This window comes from Vigna angularis, chromosome 6 (assembly GCF_016808095.1).
Source record: "Vigna angularis cultivar LongXiaoDou No.4 chromosome 6, ASM1680809v1, whole genome shotgun sequence".
Classification (NCBI taxonomy): domain Eukaryota; kingdom Viridiplantae; phylum Streptophyta; class Magnoliopsida; order Fabales; family Fabaceae; genus Vigna; species Vigna angularis.
In genome coordinates, this window is record NC_068975.1 from 29,829,815 (window position 1) to 29,852,647 (window position 22,833).

Below are 22,833 nucleotides of genomic sequence, written 5' to 3' on the forward strand. Positions count from 1 at the left end.
AATTAATATATTTGACTTTGGTGTGCTAAGTTGAGTATTTTAGATAGTTAAACTTTAATCACTTAAATCACATTGTTTATTTATGATGTTGTTTTGAAATGTATTTATTAATTTGAAAAAAAAATAAAGAAAAAAAATCAGTATGAGTCAATGTAATAATCAAATATATTTTTTGGATTTCGAATTGCGTAAATTTATTTGACCAATCATACATTTATTGAATGAAATTCAATTTTTAAAAAACCAAAGAGGTTCGTATTTTGTTTAAATAGAACTCTCAATGTTTTTAGTTTGGTAGATGTGTAAATATCTTATTGGACGAAATTAATTTTATGAAAAGTTCAATAATCTAAAGAGAATTGATGACAAATAACATATGTGTGTTTGAGAGTGAACCTCTCATATATTTAATATTTTATATAAACAGACTTTTTTGAACTATTAACTAAGTTTTTATTTACAAAAACTTAATCTGAAAACATGATTATGTATAGTTTTGTACTTTGTACTGTTCATTTTACAGTTAAAGAATGATTAGTTACAAAATATATTAATATAGAGTTAGCTTTAAATTACGGAAAGATAGTAAATAACGAATAACTTTTTTTATATATACAATGAGACGGATTTATCACTTGGTTATTTAGTGATAAACTAATTATTTATAATATATTAGAAAAATATAATATTTTTAAATCATAACTGTTTTTCTTATGGAGTGTTTTGTAATTTGAAATTAACATATATTTATAAATCAAAACAAGACAATACAATTAAAAGAGATGATTGTCATTAATGATTGTTATTGACTCTATTAATTATTCATTAATGATCTTCGTTATCGTTTGAATGATTATCCTTTATGACTCCAACTTATTTTTTTTTGTTTGGTTTTTTTATAACTTCGTTAATTGGAAGTTGAGTCCTATATGATATATACTGATTGAAGGTTCCAATAATAAATTAGACTGTCAGAACCATTAAATTCTCCATCGTAATGGGAAACGAGTGTCTGCAAGAGGAGAACGAGCCTTAGGAAGTGGAAGACAGGTGGTGGCAGAAGAGTGAACGATCGGTTTTTCTGAGGGAGTATATAAGCTAAAATTTCAAAAGTTGGTTTCATTCTCTGCATGCGATCTTCTCCTCCAAATCTTCTGAACTAGTTTCTCCTCCTTCTCTCTAACTTCTCTCTAAAATTATCAGCTTTTACTCCATTGAATCTCACATTTTCTTCCATCTGATCATCCATCAGAGTGTATGTAAGGTTGCTGGTGGCAAGGATCCTCCTTTCAACCGATCGTTTAGTGGTTTGAACTGGTAGGTCTTCCTGATTCTAATAAAGTCTAGTTTGGGGCACATGCAAACCAAGTTTCTGTTGCATGTGTTTATCTTCTTCTTCTTCTAAGGTTCTGATCACGTTCCTGGTGTTTTGGGTGATTTGTTTTACTCAAACAGTGAATCTGGGAGGTTGAGTGTTGGTCGTGGTGCAAATTCGGATTGTGAGCGATCGGTCTGTTAAGAGGTAAGGAAAGATATTAAATTTAATTATGCATGTGTTGATTTTGTGTATGTATGAAATGAATGGATTGATGATTTGTATATGACCGTATGACTTGTATGATTTCTAGATTTTTGTGGTTCTGTATAAGTCTATAAGGATTCTGCAAAAATTATGTAGAATAGTTGGGTGTTCGGTCTCAACCGTTCGGTTATGGTCAGGGAATAAGTTATCAATAGAGTTAGCATTTTAGCCTTACCAGGGTATAATTGTTCGGTTTGTAGGAAGTGATTAATATATCACGTGTTGATGGTTATATAACTTTATAATCAGTCTTATTGGATTAGGTATTTTAGTTTGTGATAGCTCATATATTATTATTAGTAGACTTCGTACTTAGACTAGGCCTAAATTACGTTCGTTTAGGATCAGATACAAGTTTATGGGTATTTCAGCTAAAATGTCTTAACGTTCGGTTTCCTTAAAAGTACTAGGTTTGATGAATAGTTTGTAGGAGTAATTATAAGTGTTCGGTAGAAGCTCTAGGCGTTCGGTTTTGTAAAATAAGTAAAATACCATTCGGTCTTACACCAAGGATCAGTAGTTATAAGTGTTCGATATAAGCTCTAAGCGTTCGGTTTTGTCAGATAGTGAAATAACGTTCGTTCTTGTTTTGAGTATAGTAGAATATCGTTCGTTATTACTTTGAGGATATTGAAATACCGTTCGTTCGAGTATTGAGGATAGTTAAATATGGTTCAGTCTTATATTAAGTATTTGGTTTAATTAGAGTGTTCTATTCTTAAGCTGTGTTCGGCTCATGTCAAAGTCATATCTATTAAATAAACGTTCAGTTATATTCGTTTGTTGTTTAGATCCTTTTCGTTCGTTGGTAATTAAGGGTGGTGTTATTTGAGCGTTCGATCTTCTTATGTGAAATGTTGTTTGATCTTTTCAATGTTGATGTTATGGCTTGGTGCTGGTTGTTTATTACCGCAATGATCTATTATGTATGGGAAGTATTATTGGTATTCAAGTAAAAGTTTATGTTTCAAGTAATGTGGAAGAGAATTCCGGGGAGGAATGTCTCAGTGTAAGGATAATGTTGTGGTAAAGTATGAATACAGATAGTGAAATTCACGGAGTTCATCCTGATATTCTGATGATTATCAGTTCTCAAGTAGAGATGGGTAAGTCATTGTGTGAGAATGGCGGGAGGTCCTAGCCCATAGGTTCTTGGGTGAGTTATAACGGACTAACCTCGGGTGGCAGCTGATGGTTTTCGAGTTACTCCACTATCCGAGTGCACGAACGGCCTCAAGCTACGTATTCATACAATCCGGATGGTCAAGTCAAGTGTCGATTGTATAGTATTATTATTTTTCAGTTATGTGTGATATCTATATTGGCTCCTGTATGTTATAGCATTCGTTCTGTAAGGGCTTGTAGTTTATTACATGTGTGAATACATGCTTAATTGAATTATAGTAGCTTACCCTTGTTTTCTGTTTTATCCATGTTACCGTTCGGTTTTCTATTTTGCAATGATCATCCTTGTCAGATGTGAGCAGAAGGGGAAGAGCTTACGCTAGAGCAAGAGCTGGGTGGTGAGACTCCTGCTGAATAGTTGATGACCGTTCGGTCGTATAGTATATATAGTTTTGGTGAACCGAACGTTCACCATTTTTGTTCTGTAAATATAACCGTTCGGTTATATGTTGAATGTTCGGTAATAGTATAAGAAGCTTTTGTAAGGTTAAACGAAAAAAAAAATTTATGGTTATTTTTGTAATAACTGTAAGTTTGATTTGACTTTAATATTATAGTAGCTGTTTTATCATATTATTAAATATTGACATTTGTATATACTTGTGTGCTATATTTCTGGAATGTTACATAGACGGAGCAATATTATAAGGTACAATTACATAAAAATTAATAAAGAGAAAACAAATTATAAGGTTACAATTGAAATATATTGTCAAATAAAAATATATTATTAAAAATAAATCATTGAACAAGAAATGTTTTACTTAATTAAATTACACATTTATAAACTATAATAGCAATATTTTATATTTTTAAAATTATATCAATTAAAAAAAATTATTTTGAACTTAAACTAATTATAGTCAGTAATAATGACTAGAAAAATTATTTAAAAGTATAAAAAATTTAAAACTAACAAATATCTATAATTATATATATAAATATATATTAATTAAATAATATACTCTTTTGTTTTTTTTTTAATTTTACCTCTTAATTACTATTTTTAAAATTTAAATAATTATTCATAATAACAAATTATTTTAAATTTTATCATTTTAATAACTATTTTTTTAATTCAAATAAGTACTCATTATAAAATAATTATTTATATTTTAGATTAAAATACACTAACTTTCTATAATGTTTTTCAAATTACACTATTTCTTTTTACGTAAATATACTGTAAAAAATATACTGTTTGTTTACTGTTAAAACACCAGTTTGTCATCCATTTTCACATGACATCCAAAGGATTTACTCGTAATATTATCTGAATATATTGTTTAATACAACTTTTAATATCCGAAATGTAGTTATCTTATTGTTTAAGCTCATCTACTCTTGCAAAAAGTTTAGGTACCGTTGTCTTCTTTCTTTTATTATCTATTTTAAGAAAGTATATATATTTGGAGAATAAAAACAAAAGTATTTTTAGGCTAAATCAAATTTATTAATTTAGAGAAATTATAATAACGTATTTAAGCTTTTACCACTTATTTTTAAGATATTAAGAAATAATATGTGAAATATTATGTGGTATTCGAACAACACTTATTTGAATATATAAATTGGTAAGAACTATTTGTTATATATAATTCTTAATATCTAATATATCAAATTGCTCAATAACCAATTGTATTATTATTATTATTTAATTATATTGATAATATTTCCAGTGTTTATTTAAGAACTTAAAAGTTTATAAATACAAATTAATTTCACAAGAGTCACTCCATTTCTCTCAATCACTTTCACATTTTATAATTTTTCTGGTTGTTACTAACTTGAACGTGGAAATTATTCCGAAAGGGAAACTTCTTCTGTCTTCATAAGCACTATAAGCACTAGATTATCGCTTCCGGAATATTCAAACTCAACTTCCAATAATACTTCTCTAACCAACTCCAGAAAGCTACCTTCTTGGTAAGAACAAAGTTTAAATTTTAATTGTATAAAATAAACATTTAATGTCGTTTCAAATACTAGTTAAATCTTAGTCAAGTAGTATAACCAAACTCTAGTTGGTATAATTAAGGAGAAAAATTGACGTTTTAGTATGTTGGAATTTTTACCCACATGGTTGTGATCACCCCCATTTGTTAACCAACTTCCACACTTCTCAAAGTGAAAAACCGCCCACCTCTGACTACAACTGTGATAGGTGTCTCCCACTACCATCCATATGTTTTCTTTCTGTTTCCTCCGTATGCAGTGAGTGCCATTTCCATTATTTCTATCACCCCATTTTCCATTGGATCCAAAGTTACCAACTTTTCTAGATATCATCTCATAAAGTCACTGTTTTTTGCTTCCCTTTGAGGTATCTGTCCCACCCTTTCTCTTTCTCTCCTCCACTGGATCGTTGTAGCTGTTCCTTTGTTTTGAACCATTCATTCACTTCCCTTTCTATTTGGTTGAATAAAAAGAAAATCTTGCTGCAAAAAAAAAGTGTGTTTGATCTTGGTGACACTTGCTACTTTATAGTGTAGAACCTTTCTCACATTTTAAAGTTAAAAAAAAAAAAAAACTGTCTTTCAAGGAATGAGGTTTGGTTTTCTTGAATCCCATTTCATTGGATATGCTTTTCTTTTGCTTCTGTTCTATCTTTTTACCTTAGAGACCAAATGGGGTATAACTCCAAAAACTAAACCTTTATTGGGTCGGGTGTTGTTTTCTGTCAAATTCTGCAGGTGACGCTTGAGCTGGGGAGCTCAACATGTCTAGGGCATTGGTTCATTTGTTGGGTGTTCTGTGGGTATGTTGGTGGTTGGCATCAACTGGAGAGGCTCAAACAGAGTATCTTAGATACAAAGATCCAAAGCAACCAGTTGCAACTCGGATTAAGGACTTGATGAGTCGAATGACTGTGGAGGAGAAGATTGGTCAAATGGTTCAGATTGATAGGAGTGTTGCCAATGCTAAGGTTATGAAAACCAGCTTCATTGGTAAGAATAACTGAGAATTCCTAGCTTCTTTTTCTCTTTTCAGTTGCAATGTTCGAGTTAAATCTGTAATTTCATTTTCAAGAGCGAATTTTTATGTAGTTATCTTTCTTTACTCAGGAGCTTTTTTGTTTAGAAAAAAAAGGGTAAAATAACTACATATGTGATTGTCTGGTATCTCCCTTAATAGAAAAGGGGGTACATATGGTTTACTGAGAAAAATCCGCATGTCTATGAAATTAACTATTTTGTAACCTAACTTAAAGTTTTATGTTGTGTTTTTCCTTTTTATTTGCATTGCATTTGATTGTTTGCAAGTCTGACTAATATTTCAAATTACATGTTTTAGTGGTGACGAGTCTCCTGATACTCAACATTTGTTTGACATTGCTTTCGGTATTTCTATTCACTCATGAAGAAGGATTTCTTCTGTGTAATTATATGCCTTGCAATTCATTTTCATTGATAATTTTGTGTTGACCTTGGACATCAATTTTTTTTTGTGTAGAAGATATTTTTGGGGAAGGGGATGACACCTCTTCCAAGGAAAGGCAAGTATTTGGGTTCAAAGAGAACTTATAAAACACTTACATGTACTTTACCCCAAGGAGAGACAAGTGTAGTTCAAAACCTTTGACCTCTCAATGTAAAATTTGTCATACTAATTGAACACCACCAACTTCTGGGGGTTTCCTTTAGATAGTTTGGCTCCCAACTCAGTTGCTGATTAGCTTCTGAGCATCTTCTTCACTGTATTCACAATCACTAGATTTAATTCAATAAATATGAAGACTAAAGTCTACAGCACAGGAAAAGGAACCTTAAGAAAGTGAGAAAGTTGCAACATTCGTGCTGTTTATTTCCTTGGCTTCAGTTTGTGTTTCCTTTTCTCTCAATCTTTTACAAACGTCTTTGTACTTGTTCATTTGAATATGTTACTAATTCCTTTCAAATCTATAGTTTTTTTCTTTTTTTTAATCTTAGTTTTATAATCTCATGATAAGACATTATTTGTGTGCAGGGAGTGTTTTGAGTGGTGGTGGTAGCGAGCCCCTTCCAAAGGCTACTGCGGAAGATTGGGTTAATATGATAAATGAATTTCAGAAAGGAGCTTTGGAGAGTAGATTGGGTATTCCAATGATCTATGGTATTGATGCTGTTCATGGACACAATAATGTCTACAATGCAACCATATTTCCCCATAATGTTGGTCTTGGATGTACCAGGCAAGTTTAAGATTTATTATCATTGTGTCATATGAACAAGATTTGATAAATAATAGACCTTTGATATCTAATTTGATAATTGACGTAGTCACCTGAATCATTTCATCAACAGCATACTTGGGTGAGAAGGGTGTGGTTAAAAGAAATATGCCGTCAATTCTGTAGGTTTAAAACATAGGTTGTTCCATTCTAATAATCTTTAATGAACAGGGATCCAGATCTGGCACAAAGGATTGGTGCTGCTACTGCTCTTGAAGTCAGAGCTACTGGGATTCCTTATGTTTTTGCTCCATGCATAGCGGTAAGTAGGAAAGAGTATAATGATAAGATTTTGGAAAATTTCTTATTAAATTAAACAGGTTTTCAAATGTATACCTTTTTCTTTAGGTTTGTAGAGATCCAAGATGGGGTCGGTGTTATGAAAGCTATAGCGAGGATGCTAAAATTGTGCAAGAAATGACAGCAATCATACCTGGTCTACAAGGAAGTATCCCTGCCAATTCCAGAAAGGGATTTCCATATGTTGGGGGCAAGTATGTATTAATTATTTTAAAGCATTTTTGGAAATAAGATTTCATTTCACTATTTTTTTTTCATGCAATTTTTGGTCTTATTTTCAATAATTTACACCGGGGCCGTGATGTATGGATTATTATGCCCAGTCTATTGTTTTTTCTGCCCAGAAAGATGATATAATTCGTGGATTTTTAGTGATTTTAGTAAAACTAAACTTTAATCTAGTTTATAATTTGAAAGATTCTTATGCATTTTAACTAAAGTGTGAAAAAAGTAACATTGTTCCTCTGTATCAGCAACTTGTTGATATGATGTATGCTTGTTATTTATAACGGTTAGATATTATTTTATTTGGATAATAAGGTCTGTTTACTGTCTTACTATTTCATAATTTGACTTGGGAATTCACTTCAAACAAATGGCAGTCTATATAGGGATACTAGTCAATTAGTTATTATTATCATCAACCAACATTATTAAGATGCAATCCAAATGAATAAAAAAGTTGACATGATTGACTTGTACTTATGTTTTTCTCCATCCCTTATTAGGCTTATGAATTTTGTAGGACAAAGGTAGCAGCTTGTGCTAAACACTTTGTTGGAGATGGTGGTACAGTGAAGGGAGTAAATGAGAACAACACATTGATTGATTGGCATGGATTGTTAAGCATTCACATGCCTGCCTATTCAGATTCCATTATTAAGGGGGTCTCTACTGTCATGGTTTCTTACTCCAGTTGGAATGGTGTAAAGATGCACGCAAATCGTGATCTAGTTGCTGGCTTCCTCAAGAATACCCTCAAGTTTAAGGTTTGGCTTCTGTGTTTTTTTTTTCTCTTGCATAATAAATGTTCTGGTACAGTTGTTCCACGCAGTGGAAGCAACTACTGAATGCTTTTACATTAATGCTTCTCGCTTGCGTGTCTATCATATTATCTTGTCTGTCAAGTATGAAAAACAGACCCAGCATGGGTGGAACAATGCACAACATGATTTGGACATGGCAGCACAAGAAAAATCTTGTACTTAACTGATCAAGGCCTTCAGTGTTGATCATTATTGGTTTATGTGTTTGTCTTTTTTGAGTCAATTCCATTTTATTTTCAATTCAAATATAAAATGTCGACTCATTTCCCTTGAAACATTTGACTAGTGTTTGATATTTCTGTCACATTTTGATTGCTTTCTAACTTGCTATTTGTTACTGCTATATAAGTTTATTGTTTAAGGAGAGGTTTGTAAATAAAGCTTTTCTGAAATCCTTCTTCAAAAAAACTCACTTTTGATATCCTTGAAAATCAATATTTGCTCTATTATGTTTAATGTTATGCATTACTGAATCTACTACAAAAATTGGTGTGTCAGTCATGAGAAATCCATTTAAACTTTGGATTACTGTACAGCCTGTCTTTATGCCATTGTCTGTTCCTGATCTAATCAAGATGGTTCATTTTCTGGATACTAACAACAAATTTGTTTACTTATTTATCAGGGGTTTGTCATCTCAGATTGGCAAGGTATTGATAGAATCACATCACCACCGGATTCAAATTACACATACTCTGTGCAGGCTTCCATTGAAGCTGGTGTTGATATGGTTAGTTTCTCTTCATGCTGACATTTCCTGCAGGACTGGAGTGAATAATATTTCTCCTCGAGTGTAGCTCATGAAACCTTTCTTTTTGTTACCAATCATCACAGGTCATGGTCCCATTTAAATATGATGAGTTCATTCAGGATCTTACACTCTTGGTCAAGAGCAATATCATTCCAATGGAGCGTATTGATGATGCTGTGGAGAGAATTTTGCTTGTAAAGTTCACCATGGGTCTTTTTGAGAACCCTTTAGCTGATACCAGCTTAGTCAATGAGCTTGGAAGCCAGGTGAGTCATTCAAACCGATTATTTCAACCAACAATGTAAAATATCATCCTCTTTCCTTTGATGGAAAAACAAATACATTTGTTGAAATTGTTTTCCCAATAACGCCTTGGAAGACCACAGGCAATATCAAGAATTTGAACCATGTCCTGTAGGTGTGAATTAAAGATCTCCTATTTGGGATTGATTCTTATTGTTCAACCCATTGTAGATGATCCAGCTTCCAAGTAGATTCAGCTGATAACACTTTTAAGAAAAAGAAGAAACTCTTGAAACTGACTTTTATTTAGAAACTAAACAGAATATATTTACATTCTTTGTTAATTCTTAATCTTACTGCCTGATTGGGACTTAGACATCCCATGATACCCAAGTCCACATCAGAACAATGAACATATCTGATGCCAGGTCTGATTTTTATGAAAAAAACTATTAAATGCGGCAGTTCTTGTTGCCTGTAATTTATCTGACCATGATTGAGACGCTGAGAGTCATGATTGTGTTGATTCACTAGGAACACAGGGACCTAGCAAGGGAAGCTGTGAGAAAATCTCTCGTGCTACTTAAGAATGGGAAAAATGAAAGTACTCCGCTACTGCCTCTTCCAAAGAAAGTCCCAAAAGTTCTAGTTGCCGGTAGCCATGCCGATAACTTGGGCTACCAATGTGGAGGGTGGACAATCAAATGGCAAGGATTCAATGGCAATAGTGACACAAGAGGTAAGCAACTCTCTTGCATTCATAACAAGCTGAAGTCTAGGTCCATGGAGATCGTCAGCTCTAAATGTTGTGACTTTTTATATTTTGACGAGTGACACTAGTTAATGAGCATTGAGCATTGTCTGAAGTTATCCAAAATATTATAATTTATGGAAGGGAACTTCCCCTTTTTATAAATATTCACCGAGCTTGTGATGCATATATTTGAATAACTAATAGCAGGTAGTTTGCATGCATGTGAAAGGAGGAGGAACTAATATTATTTTCCTTGAACAGGAACAACTATTCTCAGTGCCATAAAATCAGCAGTTGATCCAAGCACAGAAGTAGTCTATCGCGACAACCCTGATAATGAGTTTGTTAAATCCAATAACTTTGAATATGCAATTGTTGTAGTTGGTGAGCCTCCTTATGCTGAAACCGCTGGGGACAGCACAACACTTATAATGATGGAATCTGGGCCAAATGTGATCAACAATGTCTGTGGGACTGTTAAGTGTGTGGTAGTCATCATCTCTGGCAGACCTATTGTGATTGAACCATACGTTTCTACTATAGATGCATTGGTGGCCGCATGGTTGCCAGGCACTGAAGGCCAAGGTGTGACAGATGTTCTTTTTGGTGACTATGGTTTCACGGGTAAGCTTGCAAGGACATGGTTCAAATCTGTTGATCAACTCCCGATGAATGTTGGGGATCCTCACTATGATCCTCTTTATCCTTTTGGTTTTGGACTAACAACCGAATCTGTTAAGGACCTGGTAGCAAGGTAATTTCCATTTAAACTATGAAAGCTATATATTGTAGAAGAAAATGAGAAGGTAAAATGAATTGGACTTTTTCCATGAACCAAAATCAACGTATGTCCTTCAGCTTTTGGAGAAGTCAGATGAACAAAATTCTGCGTAGTTAAGTGCTCAAGTGAACAGAGGAACTCAATTCATTTTATCTTCTTATTTTCATATGCTGTACACTTATACAAAAGGTTATTCCAACAAGATCTTGACCAATGCAGTAGTCATTAACAGCTTTTCATTTCATAAGATTTGCTCTTGTTATACTGACGAGTCATCCATTGTGCAGGTCAACTTCGGCTTCTATTGGTGTAAGAGCTTCTATATTTACTATCATGGTGACACTATTCATCGGCTTATATTTAACTGGTATGTTGGTGATTTTGAGCTTGTACATAATGAGTTTATTTTTTACATACTAAAGTGTTTGATTGTTGACTCTGATAGGTATGCAGAATTGATGGGAGCTTATTGGAGCAGGCGGCTAGAGAACTAACTTGGGACACTTCCCAGCTTAGTTGATTAGTGTAATTCATTGTATTTGAGACATTATTATTGTTCTCGAAGTAGTAATTTGAGCACATTCTTTTTCACCATTTAAAACTTCGTTCCAAGGAATTAGGTATTTCATCTACTAGGCGTTAAGGCAGGAAGGTATTTGAGAGGTACTGGGATTTTGACTTTTGCTGGGAAAATTGGGGAGGTTGTTACAATCCTGTTGCCTCTACTTGTACCATTCACCTTAAAACTTCAATTTCATGGCTGTAAATAAGCCCAAATGCAGAACAATTAGGAAAGTAATGTTCTTTGTGATTGGTACTAGGAGATTGGGTGTGGGTATTAGGAGAGCCTCATCTAAAAAGTTTCAAATTGACTTATTTCAATAGTACATTGTTTATTTTAGTCCAATTAATGCGTTTGTTGAAAAAATAACATTATTTCCAAAATAAATAGTTTTATATAATTATATATTTATTATTGATTTTAGACTGAAAAGAGGAGGTTTTACTTAAAAAAGTTTATTTTGGGTAGCTTTATATTGGGAGGTATTATAAGAGATGTTGCAATGCTTCATTTTTCATATTTAGGATATGAACAAACTTAAAAAGTTTGGAAAAAAATAATTAAGGAGTAAAGAATTTGAAAAACAAATGTATTTTTTTTTGTATTCTTTTTTAGAAAACAATTATTCTTCTTTTTTTCTGCTATTACTTTTTCTTCTTTTTTCTTTTATCCTTCTTTTTCATGAAATTCTTTTTTTCTTTTTTCATTTTTACTATTTTGCCGGTGAGGTATTCACCGACATTTTATCACAAGAACATCGCACTCTGGCCCCAGAGATTGCCATATAAATAGGCCCCTTCTACTTTTACAACTTAATCTTTTCTTGCAAATACACTGCCATAATTTGGCAGAAGGAGACAAGAGAAATTTCTACTAAAATATTCTCTCTTAACATTTGAGCCTTCGAAAATTAACATAACTCAATGCTCTCTCTTGAGCTGGCCTGTTTTTACTGCTCACAGCCGTAGAACAACGTGTAATTAGTGGTATATTAATGGCAAATAAAACGAGAAAGAACAACCAAAACATGCCACTTTATAGACTATACTAGATTCACGTCAAGGATCTCCTGAAGTCACTAAATGGCTCTCAATGCTGAGAAACTCCTAATATTTAGAAAATATAATACATAAATAAACTTTGATATAATAAAAAAGCAAACAAAAAATAATATTTAACAGACAAAAAAAAACTGGAAATGAAAAAGAAAATTACAAACTAAATTATAATGTTTTAAAAATAAGAAACTCAAAATGTACAACAATGAGCTTCTTCCCAGTACACTGCAAACATTCAATGTGTTCTTACAGCTTGCGTTCAAGGCCCGAACAGAAAAGAGTGAAAAAAAGAAACACGAATCAATGTGTGGTTAAGAACTAAGAGTTGCAGATATACTCAATACATTAAAAAATAATCGGGACAAGTATATATGGACAAATAGCTCATTTACAAAATTAATGTGATATTTGAAATGATCCAGCTGGAGTGCAATTCACACCTTGCTTTGTCCTATGCACTCACCAGGAACACACTTTATAAGCCTCCGACAGAAATCTGCATACTCCTTCCTGGGAACTCACAAATAAGCACTCTAGAACAGCACGAGGAAAGGAATTGCTTTCCACATTTTGAAGTGCGTGAACTTTTACCTCCGTCTCATTGCCCAGTGTTCACAAGCAGAGTGGCAGCGATAATATTTTGCCCAAGTTGAATGCCTGCACGCATGGGCCCTCCACTCCAGTTATAGCATCCTTTCTCTTGGAAAGCATCCATGGTGAGAAGGTGAAAAGACAATATCAACCTGAAAAGAGGAAAAGGGGTTTGTGGAACATCAGAGATAGATTCAAAGATGTGAAGTGTAACATTTCTGATAAATTTCAAAACGTTACTTCTGAACAAAGATATCAGGAGTTAAGTAGTTAATTGAAATAGCAAACTGCCAAAATCCAAATTAAACTAAAGAATGAGAACATAGAAACTCATTCTATGTTAAGAAACTCATTTTAAGTAAATTTCAGAAACACTTAACCCTGTATCATGATAATATCTCACAGGATCATCAACTCTCTTAAAAGTTAATGCCAATAGGTGAAATGAAACCGCATGAATGGTTTCCATACATCTCTAACACACGGCCTTAGGCAAGACACGCTTGTCTTGTTAAGTGTACAATGCCCATACCTTCTTTTATCTAATGCTGACATTCAACTTTTTTTAAATGAATGAGGTGGTTAGGATCCAACACTTGATCTTTCAGCCACAAAGTTTTCGACATCAAGGCAAGGAAATCTACTAAAAGCTTTAGTACATTATTGGTTCTTATATATACAATAGTCATCCTTCTTAACACATGTTAATATTTACTCTTCAGGTTAGAAGTCATAAAACTAGGAAGGAGAAGATCAAGAACAAAAGAAAAGGGACAAAGTGGTTACCACCCAAAGATCAGGAATAATAGGTTAAAGCTACTTGTGCAGGCAAGGGAGGGAATCAGGGAACTAAATGAAAAAACTATTATTTCATTTTCTCAACGAGTCCAAAATATTCTGAAAGAACCTACTCAAAGACCATATACAAAAATATTACTCCTTGGGGAGTACAGATTACAAAACCTTTTGTTACATTTGTGCTGCATTCATCTTTCCATCATCTTCTTCCTCTTTGTTTATGTTGTCCTGATCATCCTGGTTTGAGCCAACTAGCGAATGCTGTTCTACAACACTTTCGTTGCTCCTTACTAAGGAAAGCTGGTCCATAGCAAGAGAATTCCTTTTGTAATTCCACACAAGCATTGAAATATAATCTTGAGGTGTAACAAGACCTTGTTCACTGATGCAACTCCGTTGCTCCTCCAAAGTCTTTGGATCATCCAGTTTTATGTATTCTAGCAACAACTTTTCATGGTCAGGCCTCCAGTTACTAGGGAATAGAGAGTAATCTGTCTCAGGTACAAGAGACAGCCTTGTATAATGGAGCCCATCGATTGATTCAGCAAGACCCATCCTTAACAAATTCTGGTACTCAGGAGACTGACCTTTTTTCTCCTTCAATGGGCGGCTCAAGTTACGAGCACCTATCTTGTACACTTTTGCCCTCGAACGAAGCTTGTATTTTGCAGCATACAGCTTAGCAAGGGAGCCTCTTATGATATAAGAACAGAAGTTTACAATCTTCTTCCTATTGTCCGCATACCTGTACCACTCAACCATGGTTGACAAAAACTTGTTCATTTGAGCATTGGTATGCGCCTGCGTGGCATGAAACATCCTAAAACAAGGCTGGGGATCAGGATCCTTATCCCCCTTGAGAAAGCTTAACTTCCTAAACTGTTTAATGCACTGTTTCAAGCTGGCCGTCACTGACAACAGCGTCCCCACTCCCTTCTCACTTATGATCTTACCACCAGTTGCAGTGTACCTAAGAGTTGGATACACAACCCTCCGACACAACACATGGTCCAAAAACATGATCCCTTTTGTTATATGCTCTATAGGGAGGCTCTCATTATCAAGCTTGAGCATAAACCTCTGATCACAAAACTCAATCAACTGCTTCCTCAATACAGCCGCATCAGCCCTAGGCCCTCTAACACCAATCAAGACATGCCCTCCATACCTAACAAAATCCATCTTCCTAGTCTTATCCGGCCCACTCGTGGGCACAAACTCTGGCCATGAAGTGTTCCCCTGCTCCTCTTCAGGACTATTCCATATAACATCACTTTTGGAAGGAACGTAGAACTCCTTAATCTTCCCCTCCATCCACCTATCCAACTCATCCAAACAAACATTGGACAAAAGTGGACTAAGCACTCCACAATGCCCCCAATTGGGAACCCTCTCGGCCTCCTCGGGCGCAAACCCAAAAAAGGTATCCAACCAATAAGGATCAGGCTTAGGCTCATCCTCGGCTAGCACCCTCTTCTTCTGATACTTCCTCTTCTTCTTCTTCTCCTTTTTCTCCAGGGTAGTGACAACCACCGGCGTAACCAGAGCGTCTTTAATCAAATCAACAATCAATTTATCCCTAACATCCCTCATGACAGCATTGATCACCAACCCCACTTTCATCCCATCTAACAAAACACTAAAATCAGCCTTTATATACCACAAATAACCAGCAAAGCTCCTTCTGATGACCCTTAAGACAGTGTGCGGTGTTCTACCCGGTCTAAAAGCGTACGACTTTGGGGAAAAGCGAGGCTCGTAGATTGGTTCCAGGATCATCAATAGAACCTCCTGAACGATCTTGTCCTGGAAGGGTGAGGGCTGCGTGGTGGTGAGGATGGTTTTGATTTTGCGCTTGGAGAGGGAATCGTAGTCGGTTTTGTCTCGCGGGGATTTCACGAAGAACTTGAGTCTGGCGCCCCACTTGAATTTTCCGTCGAGGACGGCGTTGCGAAGGGCGAGGAGGTCCTGGAGGGTGGAGGTGGAGATGGAGGAGCGGGGGACGTAGGAGCCCGTGTCGTCGGTGGCGACTTTCTGGTAGGCGAGGAGCCAGAGGTCGAAGCGGCGGAGGAGGGGGGAGATGGAGGTGACGACGCGGTCGGGGTGGCGGAAGTTGTCGATCCACATCTGACAGCAGAGGGAGACGCCATCGTCTCTGGAGAGGGTGGAAGAGGAGAAACGACGAGGGGAGGAGAGAGGCGGGTGCAGGATAGGAAAAACTGAAATTGGCCGCAGGGGATTGGTGGTATTGGGGAGAAGTAGATGGCGGAGGCGGCCGGAGAAGAAGGGAAGGCGGCGACGCATTTGGAATTAGTGTTGTCAGAGCATTGGCTTGGAAGGGAGTGAGGGAGGGAAGCAAAACCCACCAAAAACCCTTCTGTAACCCCCCATATCACCACTCTCAGTCTTCCTTCTTCCATTTTTCTTCACACATTCCAATTTAATTTAACTATTTTATTAAACATTTTAATTCAATATCCTTTTGTTCCAGGTGTCACAACTTTTATTAGTTATTAAAAACTTATAATGCTTCATAAAATATTATTTGTAAATAATTATCGTATCAATGAAAATAAATATAACAAGTTTTTGTTTCTGGATGAAATTTCAAATCCCAACATATCAAAAATGTTTTATAAAATACTAAATTATAAATTATTTTATTTTAATTTTTTATTATAATATAAAATATATACCAATTTATTGTCTATCTCACTCAATATTTATAAAACCATTATCCAAAAACTTAGTTAATTTAGATATAATCTCCGTAACCACCACACAGAAAAAAAAAAGGCCAACTTCCAATGATTTAAACTGGCCCAAAGGGAAAATATGAATAAATATTTTTAAATAACTCGTGCATGGTTTTGTCTAGCTTATAATGAATTTATTTTTTCTTTTGTTGACAGTTGATGTCGTTATACATTCGATTTTTTTTAGTAGTTAACAATATCTCTTGCTAAACAAATTATTATTACATGTTTATGGGTAAAACTAAATTTAATGAAAGGAAGAGAAGACCAATTCAACTGATCAACCAAACTCAACTAATCATTTAGCTAAATGGGCTGGAGCATTAAACTATATTTTATATAGTTTTTTTATGGGAGGATAAATTAGACAAGTTAACTCATCAAACAAATTCTATACATGCCAAAATTGTTAATCATTTTTTTTATAAATAAACCTAAATGTTTTACATTAATATTATTAATTTTTAACTTTACATTAAATTTCTTCTCAAATATTTTCACCTACAATCATATTATTATTTATTTTTATTTTTCTGACTTATTACATAATTTTTTTATTACATAAATTGTTTTAACTAACTAAATATATATTTATCAAAATTAATTTTACAAAAAAGGACAACCATAATTACGATAGTTTATTATGATGATTTTTCTATTATCATAATTAAAGTGTATTTAAATTATCTTATTTATTATAATTACTCTTCAAAACCATTATTCTCAATTAATTTATAAATATTAAATTAAATCTGTTTTTTTAAATTTATATTCACATCAATTTATAAATAAATTTAAGTTTTTAATGAAGTAAGTTATTATAAATAAATATACAAATATATTAAAAAAAATATGGCTAAGAATTCGTTCATAAGAAAATAAATTTTCACTGCAAACCAATATGCAAAATTAGAAAAAACATTGTGAGAATTCAGTCTTTCACAAACAAAATTTTATCTGAATAATAAAATTGCATAATTTCAGAGAAAATATCTTGATAATTTAGTCATATCAATAAAGTTTAAAAACGATTTATAATAGAAAAAAAAATCTTCATTGAAGTTGTCAACTTAGTAACCCAACAACGTGGTTTTAAGCCATATAATGACCTTTTCAATTGACTAACAAAATTTGTGTCAATGTTTTTAAAACATGGAAGAACTTGTTTTTATACCTCTTCAACCAAATCACTATAAAGAAACAAGTTATGTACTTCCATTTGATGAACTTCTCACTTTTTAATTGTTGATAATGCCAAAAAAGTTTTACATAGTCATCATTTTTGCCATTGGGGCAAATTTTTCGTCATAGTTTGTGTCCTCTCTCTAATGATGTCTAAATATGACAAATCTCGCCTTCAAGTGTTCTATGCTCCCATTCGAGTGATGTTTTCTTTTGTATATCTATTTACTTTCAAGAGCTTTCTTTTCAAGCGATAGTTTCTACAAAACTCATGTCTCATTCTCTTCTAAAGCTCATATCTCTTTGGCTATTGTGGCACACCGACCATAATCCTTTACAACTTCTTTAAAATTGTTAGGTTATTTCCATGTTGTCAGATATGCAACAAAATTTTAATGTCTAATAGTAAATCATTCATTATTTACAAAGTGAGCAATAGGATAATTAATACATTAGGCATGTTGTTGAGAAAATGATTTTTTACGAGGACTTTACTTTTCTAATAACATAAGTGACAAAATCCTTATATTTTGTTGATGAGATTTTGTTTTTCATATTCTTCTCATTTTTGTCTCGATATTTTCTTCTTACACTACCATAACATCATCTTCATCAACTCCATGTGCAAACACTAACTCCCCATCTACACCACTTACATTTTCTCCCTCATATTCATTACAGACTTTACACAATCCCCTTTGAAGTTATGAGTCATCTTCTCCTTATGAGGCCAAAGATGCACCCTCCCTTTAGGAGTGATACATCATAAGTCTACCATCTAATACCGTTATCAGCACATTCAATATCATGATTAATGTGAGGTGTATGAAAAACATTGTTTGGTGACTTAACAAAAGAAAATTTATGTTCGTAAAATTTTACATCTTTAGAGACAAAGTATTCATGAGATTCCAAATCATACAATTTCTATCACTTTTTCCCATAAGGGGTATCCACAGAAATAAACTTTTGATTTCTACTGAAAAATTTATCTCCATCACAATGTTGATGATGTGCATAACATAAGAAACCAAAACTTTTAATTTTATCAAACCTAGGTGGTTCATAATATAATTTTTCACAAGGTGTCAAATAGTTAAGCACATTAGATGGTGTGCGATTAATTAAATGACAAGTTGCTAATACACATTCATCCCAAAACTACATTGGTAAATTATCTTAAAGTTTGAGTGCTTGTGTCACAGTGTTGAGGTTTACTTTCTATTCTCCCATTTTGTTGTGGATTACCCCACATAATATGTCTTGAACACAATTTTATTCTTTAATGAAAAATCACAGAGATAGTTAAATTCGATGTTGTTGTCACTTATACTTTCTTTACTTTCATATCAAATATTATATCAATAGAGGCAACAAAGTGCATAAACATAGTTGATGACCTTTGATTAAAGCAATCACACCATCAAGTGCATTTGTTCAATTTTAGTATCAAGTGTTGTATCCATAAAGATTTAATCAACTCTTATAAAAAAAACTATGATGCTATCTTGGATTTGTAATTAAAACGGTTTGGTTGTGATGTTATTATCCATAACTCTAAGTTAAGATAAATAAGTCGATAAGGTAAAACATGTTGGGATTATACTTCACAACCCTCTTCTTAACCACGTTTACTATTTTATTGAATTAACAATATTCATTAATTGTTCCTAAATGAAAATTAATGTAATCATAAACTCATGTATGCAACCTATGACCTAAAGACATTTGAATTCTTCACTTTTTGGTGAATATACTTTTGCATTAAGATTATGACTCTTTAACCAGCTAAAGCATATAGATGCATGTTTACCACTTAACAATATTAGATGATTAAGTTGGATCTATAAATCAAATTAGATAGCTTTAGTCTAATTCGAGTTATGGACGAAAAGGATGAGTGATCAATTAATTATATGTATAAAGCAAATTAAATCACTAACATATGAAATAACACTTATATAAAATAATAAAACAATACTAGTATAAAAGTTCATAGTGCTAAATTCAATTCGAATATAGGAAATTTCAACAACTCGTGTTGATTCTAATATTCAATCCAATGAGCCACTGTAATATCCTTATGTTCCTCATATTCTAAGAAATATTACAAATGAAATGGAAGATAGAACTTAAGGAGAAGTTTAAGAACTGAATATAAAAATTGGATCTTTAAAACACGGGGTTTGCTCTTAATTTATAGAGTTTCGAGACTTGGTTACAACTTTAATTATGGTGGTCAACTTGTGAGTTTTCCTTCCATGGAGAGTTTTCTCAAGGCTCAGTCCCTTTGTGATGTTCAACCCGTAAGGTTTTCTTCATAGGTGAGTTTCCTCCATGGTTGAGCTTTATACTTTGATGTTTCATATTACTTTAGGATGAAGTTCTCTTTGTGTGGCTGAGGCATCAACTTTGTTGCTTAAGTTGTGAAAACAATGTTTGAATTTGGTTGAACTGTCTTTCAATGCTCAAGTTGTGTTTTTTGAGGCTCCAACTATGTGACTCTGTTTCTTATAAAATCAGTAAAACTTACACAAAAATTGCATTAATTTGTTACTCATGATTATATCCAAATGCTTTTATCAAATTATGAGTAAAAGGAAATGAAATATCAATTTTTGTACCATAATCAAGCAAAGTGATAAAATGTTTGTGAGTTATGAGTAAAATAAACACTTATCAATAAACATAACTTTGGTTTTGTTGTATATAAAATAAAATCAAACTAAATGAGAATAATCATAAACAATTGTTAGCTAATAATGTGTCCATAAATCATAATGAAATAATTCAAACAAATTACTTACAATATGCTGACTCGATGAAAAGTGATTCCTATGTTGTTTAACACAGGGACATGTGTCACAAATTTTAATATTATTGCTTCTATTAAATTAACTCACACTAACTCACACGAGGGATGGACTTTAACACAATTTCTAATGGGTGACCTAATAGTTTATGTAAAAAATCAATTGACGAATCTTTGTCAAACATTAATGTGTGTATCTTGGAATATCCCGAAAAAATAAAGTTCATCGGTCTGTTCACCCACTCCAGTCAACATCTTCATTTTTCGATCATGTATAACACAATGCATTTGTAAATTGAATGAAACAATTTGAGGCATCAATTAATCGAGATATAGAAATTAAGTAATAAGTTAATTGTGGCACAAAAAGGATATTATCAAGTTGCAAATCATCATCCAAAATCACACTACCCTTCTTGTAATCGTGACATCTTTCCCATTTGATAATCCTACATGTATGATTGTAATTGTTTTTCACATTTACACAAGATAAATTTATTGTCACATGATATCAGACATTCTAAATGCGAAGAAGTTATTATCACTATGTACTGAACCAAATATTTCTATTGACTCACAATTGTTTTCTACCATAATCTCTTATAGTTTTTTAATATATATATATATATACAGTCTCCCTGTGATTTTTCTATATTGTTACCATGATAAGATTTAGAACAAGAAAACTCATTCTCTTTTATTCATAGATCACTCAACTAAAAATATATACTAAACTAAATAAAGACCAAATTATCACTCCTAAAAATATTCATAATTATATTTATTCAATAATATCTATAATTATATCCATTAAATAATGTTTATAATTATGTTCATTGCCAAAAAAAAAATATATATCTCCATTAATCATAAAACAAGTAACCATGATTATAATATTCTTCCATAATATCTTAATATAGGACTTGTTTGAAATTTATCGAGCGGAATAATTTTGTTTTTGAAAATCTTGGAAATACCAACATCCTAAATTTCATTATTCATTACAATTTTCCAAGTGGAGTGATTTTGTTTTATCAAAACTTTATCACACAACTTTTCTTTGATTTATCAGAAGTCCTTCATAAATTTCCATCATTCATGTCCCAACCCTATTGTCTTTAACAATGTACCCATTTTTACCATAAAAATTATCGATCAATGCACTAAACTTCCTATTTCATGAAATGAACACAACTTAATAAATTGGCACAACAAGGCTTCAATACAAGATAAAATTATACAATCACAGTGTATTACTTTAAGAAGTAAAATAGGCAATCAATATATTACAACTAAACTTGCTTTAAGACAATTTTTGCATTGTCCATAGAACATATGCTTGATAGTTTTTCGAAAAATATTTGAAAATTATGGTATGTCTGAAAAAAGTTGTTTATAAATACTCATACGAAAAAAATGACATGAATTTGTAAAAAAAGTTATGTTTTCTTATATATTTTGTAACTTCTGCATATAAGTTCATTTTAGACTGTAGAGAATTTCGTTCCCTCATTATTTTACTGTAAAGGTGCTCGTTAAAAATATTTTCTAAAAGAACTCGTAATTCAACTTGTGGTGTATTTTTGTATTTTCTAAAAAAATAATTCAAACAAACCACTTATTATTATTTTTTGTACGTATGCGTTACAACACGTGATTAAATATTTAAACGCAAAAGTAGAAAAATTAATATAAAAGAAAGGTAAGCTGTAGTGATGATAATTTTGCACGAGTAACCCGTGGGCATTAATATAATCTAAAATAATGGAATAATCTATGGAGATATTTAAGATGGATAATTACCATACTTCGTTTAGAAGTTTGAGAAAGGACCAACGTCCTTGTTCCACTAAAAAGTAAACCACGTTGCATTATTGAAAAGAAAATATTGACTAACATATAAAATTCTAAATGTTCAGTAAAAAAAATAAATATAAATATCGCGAATTATGTGACGTGATGGAAGAAAAGAAAAGGTAAAAAAATAAAAAATATCGCAATTTCTAATGTTTAATAATTCAGTTAACTAACTTGATTTTTATTGCTTACTAAGTTTTCACGCAAGAACATCAGTTGGTCCTGCTCTAGTTTTATTTACTATTTAACTACGTTACTGCCTACATACGAAAACAATATGTTTGGCGAAGGTTTAGATAAAAGGTTCTAAAGTGTGCTGTTTCTCCAAATCGAAATAAGCGAAAAAAAAGAAAAGAAAAAGGAGA

At 32.8% G+C, this 22,833-nt stretch overlaps 2 protein-coding genes and 1 long non-coding RNA gene across 5 annotated transcripts; 2 read left to right on the forward strand and 1 right to left on the reverse strand.

The window, feature by feature from the left end:
• The first annotated feature begins 986 nt into the window (after positions 1 to 986).
• Positions 987 to 3,238, forward strand: LOC108342716 (uncharacterized). Its single transcript, XR_008250072.1, has 3 exons — positions 987 to 1,317; positions 1,456 to 1,522; positions 3,060 to 3,238. It is a non-coding gene; the product is annotated as an uncharacterized LOC108342716 (long non-coding RNA).
• Positions 3,239 to 4,858: 1,620 nt separating this feature from the next.
• On the forward strand, positions 4,859 to 11,647 carry LOC108343470 (uncharacterized). Of its 3 annotated transcripts, none has more exons than XM_017581784.2 (12): positions 4,859 to 5,090; positions 5,461 to 5,715; positions 6,734 to 6,938; positions 7,149 to 7,239; positions 7,326 to 7,471; positions 8,023 to 8,266; positions 8,949 to 9,053; positions 9,158 to 9,340; positions 9,852 to 10,056; positions 10,333 to 10,825; positions 11,140 to 11,219; positions 11,298 to 11,647. In XM_017581784.2, exons 2-12 carry the CDS (start codon positions 5,487 to 5,489, stop codon positions 11,309 to 11,311), a joined length of 1,995 nt encoding a protein of 664 aa, XP_017437273.1. In that variant the 5' UTR covers positions 4,859 to 5,090; positions 5,461 to 5,486; the 3' UTR covers positions 11,312 to 11,647. The 3 variants fall into 3 exon arrangements, with proteins under 3 accessions (XP_017437273.1, XP_017437275.1, XP_017437274.1); XM_017581786.2 differs by having other exon boundaries at positions 4,861 to 4,981; XM_017581785.2 differs by lacking the exon at positions 4,859 to 5,090 and adding an exon at positions 5,100 to 5,316.
• Positions 11,648 to 12,613: 966 nt separating this feature from the next.
• On the reverse strand, positions 12,614 to 16,289 carry LOC108343370 (nuclear intron maturase 2, mitochondrial). The gene is made up of 2 exons (XM_017581614.2): positions 14,027 to 16,289; positions 12,614 to 13,215 (listed from the first exon to the last, which is right to left on the reverse strand). Exon 1 carries the CDS (start codon positions 16,163 to 16,165, stop codon positions 14,033 to 14,035), a length of 2,133 nt encoding a protein of 710 aa, XP_017437103.2. The 5' UTR covers positions 16,166 to 16,289; the 3' UTR covers positions 12,614 to 13,215; positions 14,027 to 14,032.
• Positions 16,290 to 22,833: the final 6,544 nt, after the last annotated feature.

What these genes read in the sequence shown, in the direction of transcription:
- LOC108343470 (XM_017581784.2), top strand. Translation starts at nt 5,487, where the DNA reads ATGTCTAGGGCATTGGTTCATTTGTTGGGTGTTCTGTGGGTATGTTGG. An exon ending in TTTTTGCTCCATGCATAGCG is followed by an intron (nt 7,240 to 7,325) that starts GTAAGTAGGAAA and finishes CTTTTTCTTTAG; the next exon opens with GTTTGTAGAGATCCAAGATG. An exon ending in TTTCCATATGTTGGGGGCAA is followed by an intron (nt 7,472 to 8,022) that starts GTATGTATTAAT and finishes TGAATTTTGTAG; the next exon opens with GACAAAGGTAGCAGCTTGTG.
- LOC108343370 (XM_017581614.2), bottom strand. Translation starts at nt 16,165, where the DNA reads ATGCGTCGCCGCCTTCCCTTCTTCTCCGGCCGCCTCCGCCATCTACTT.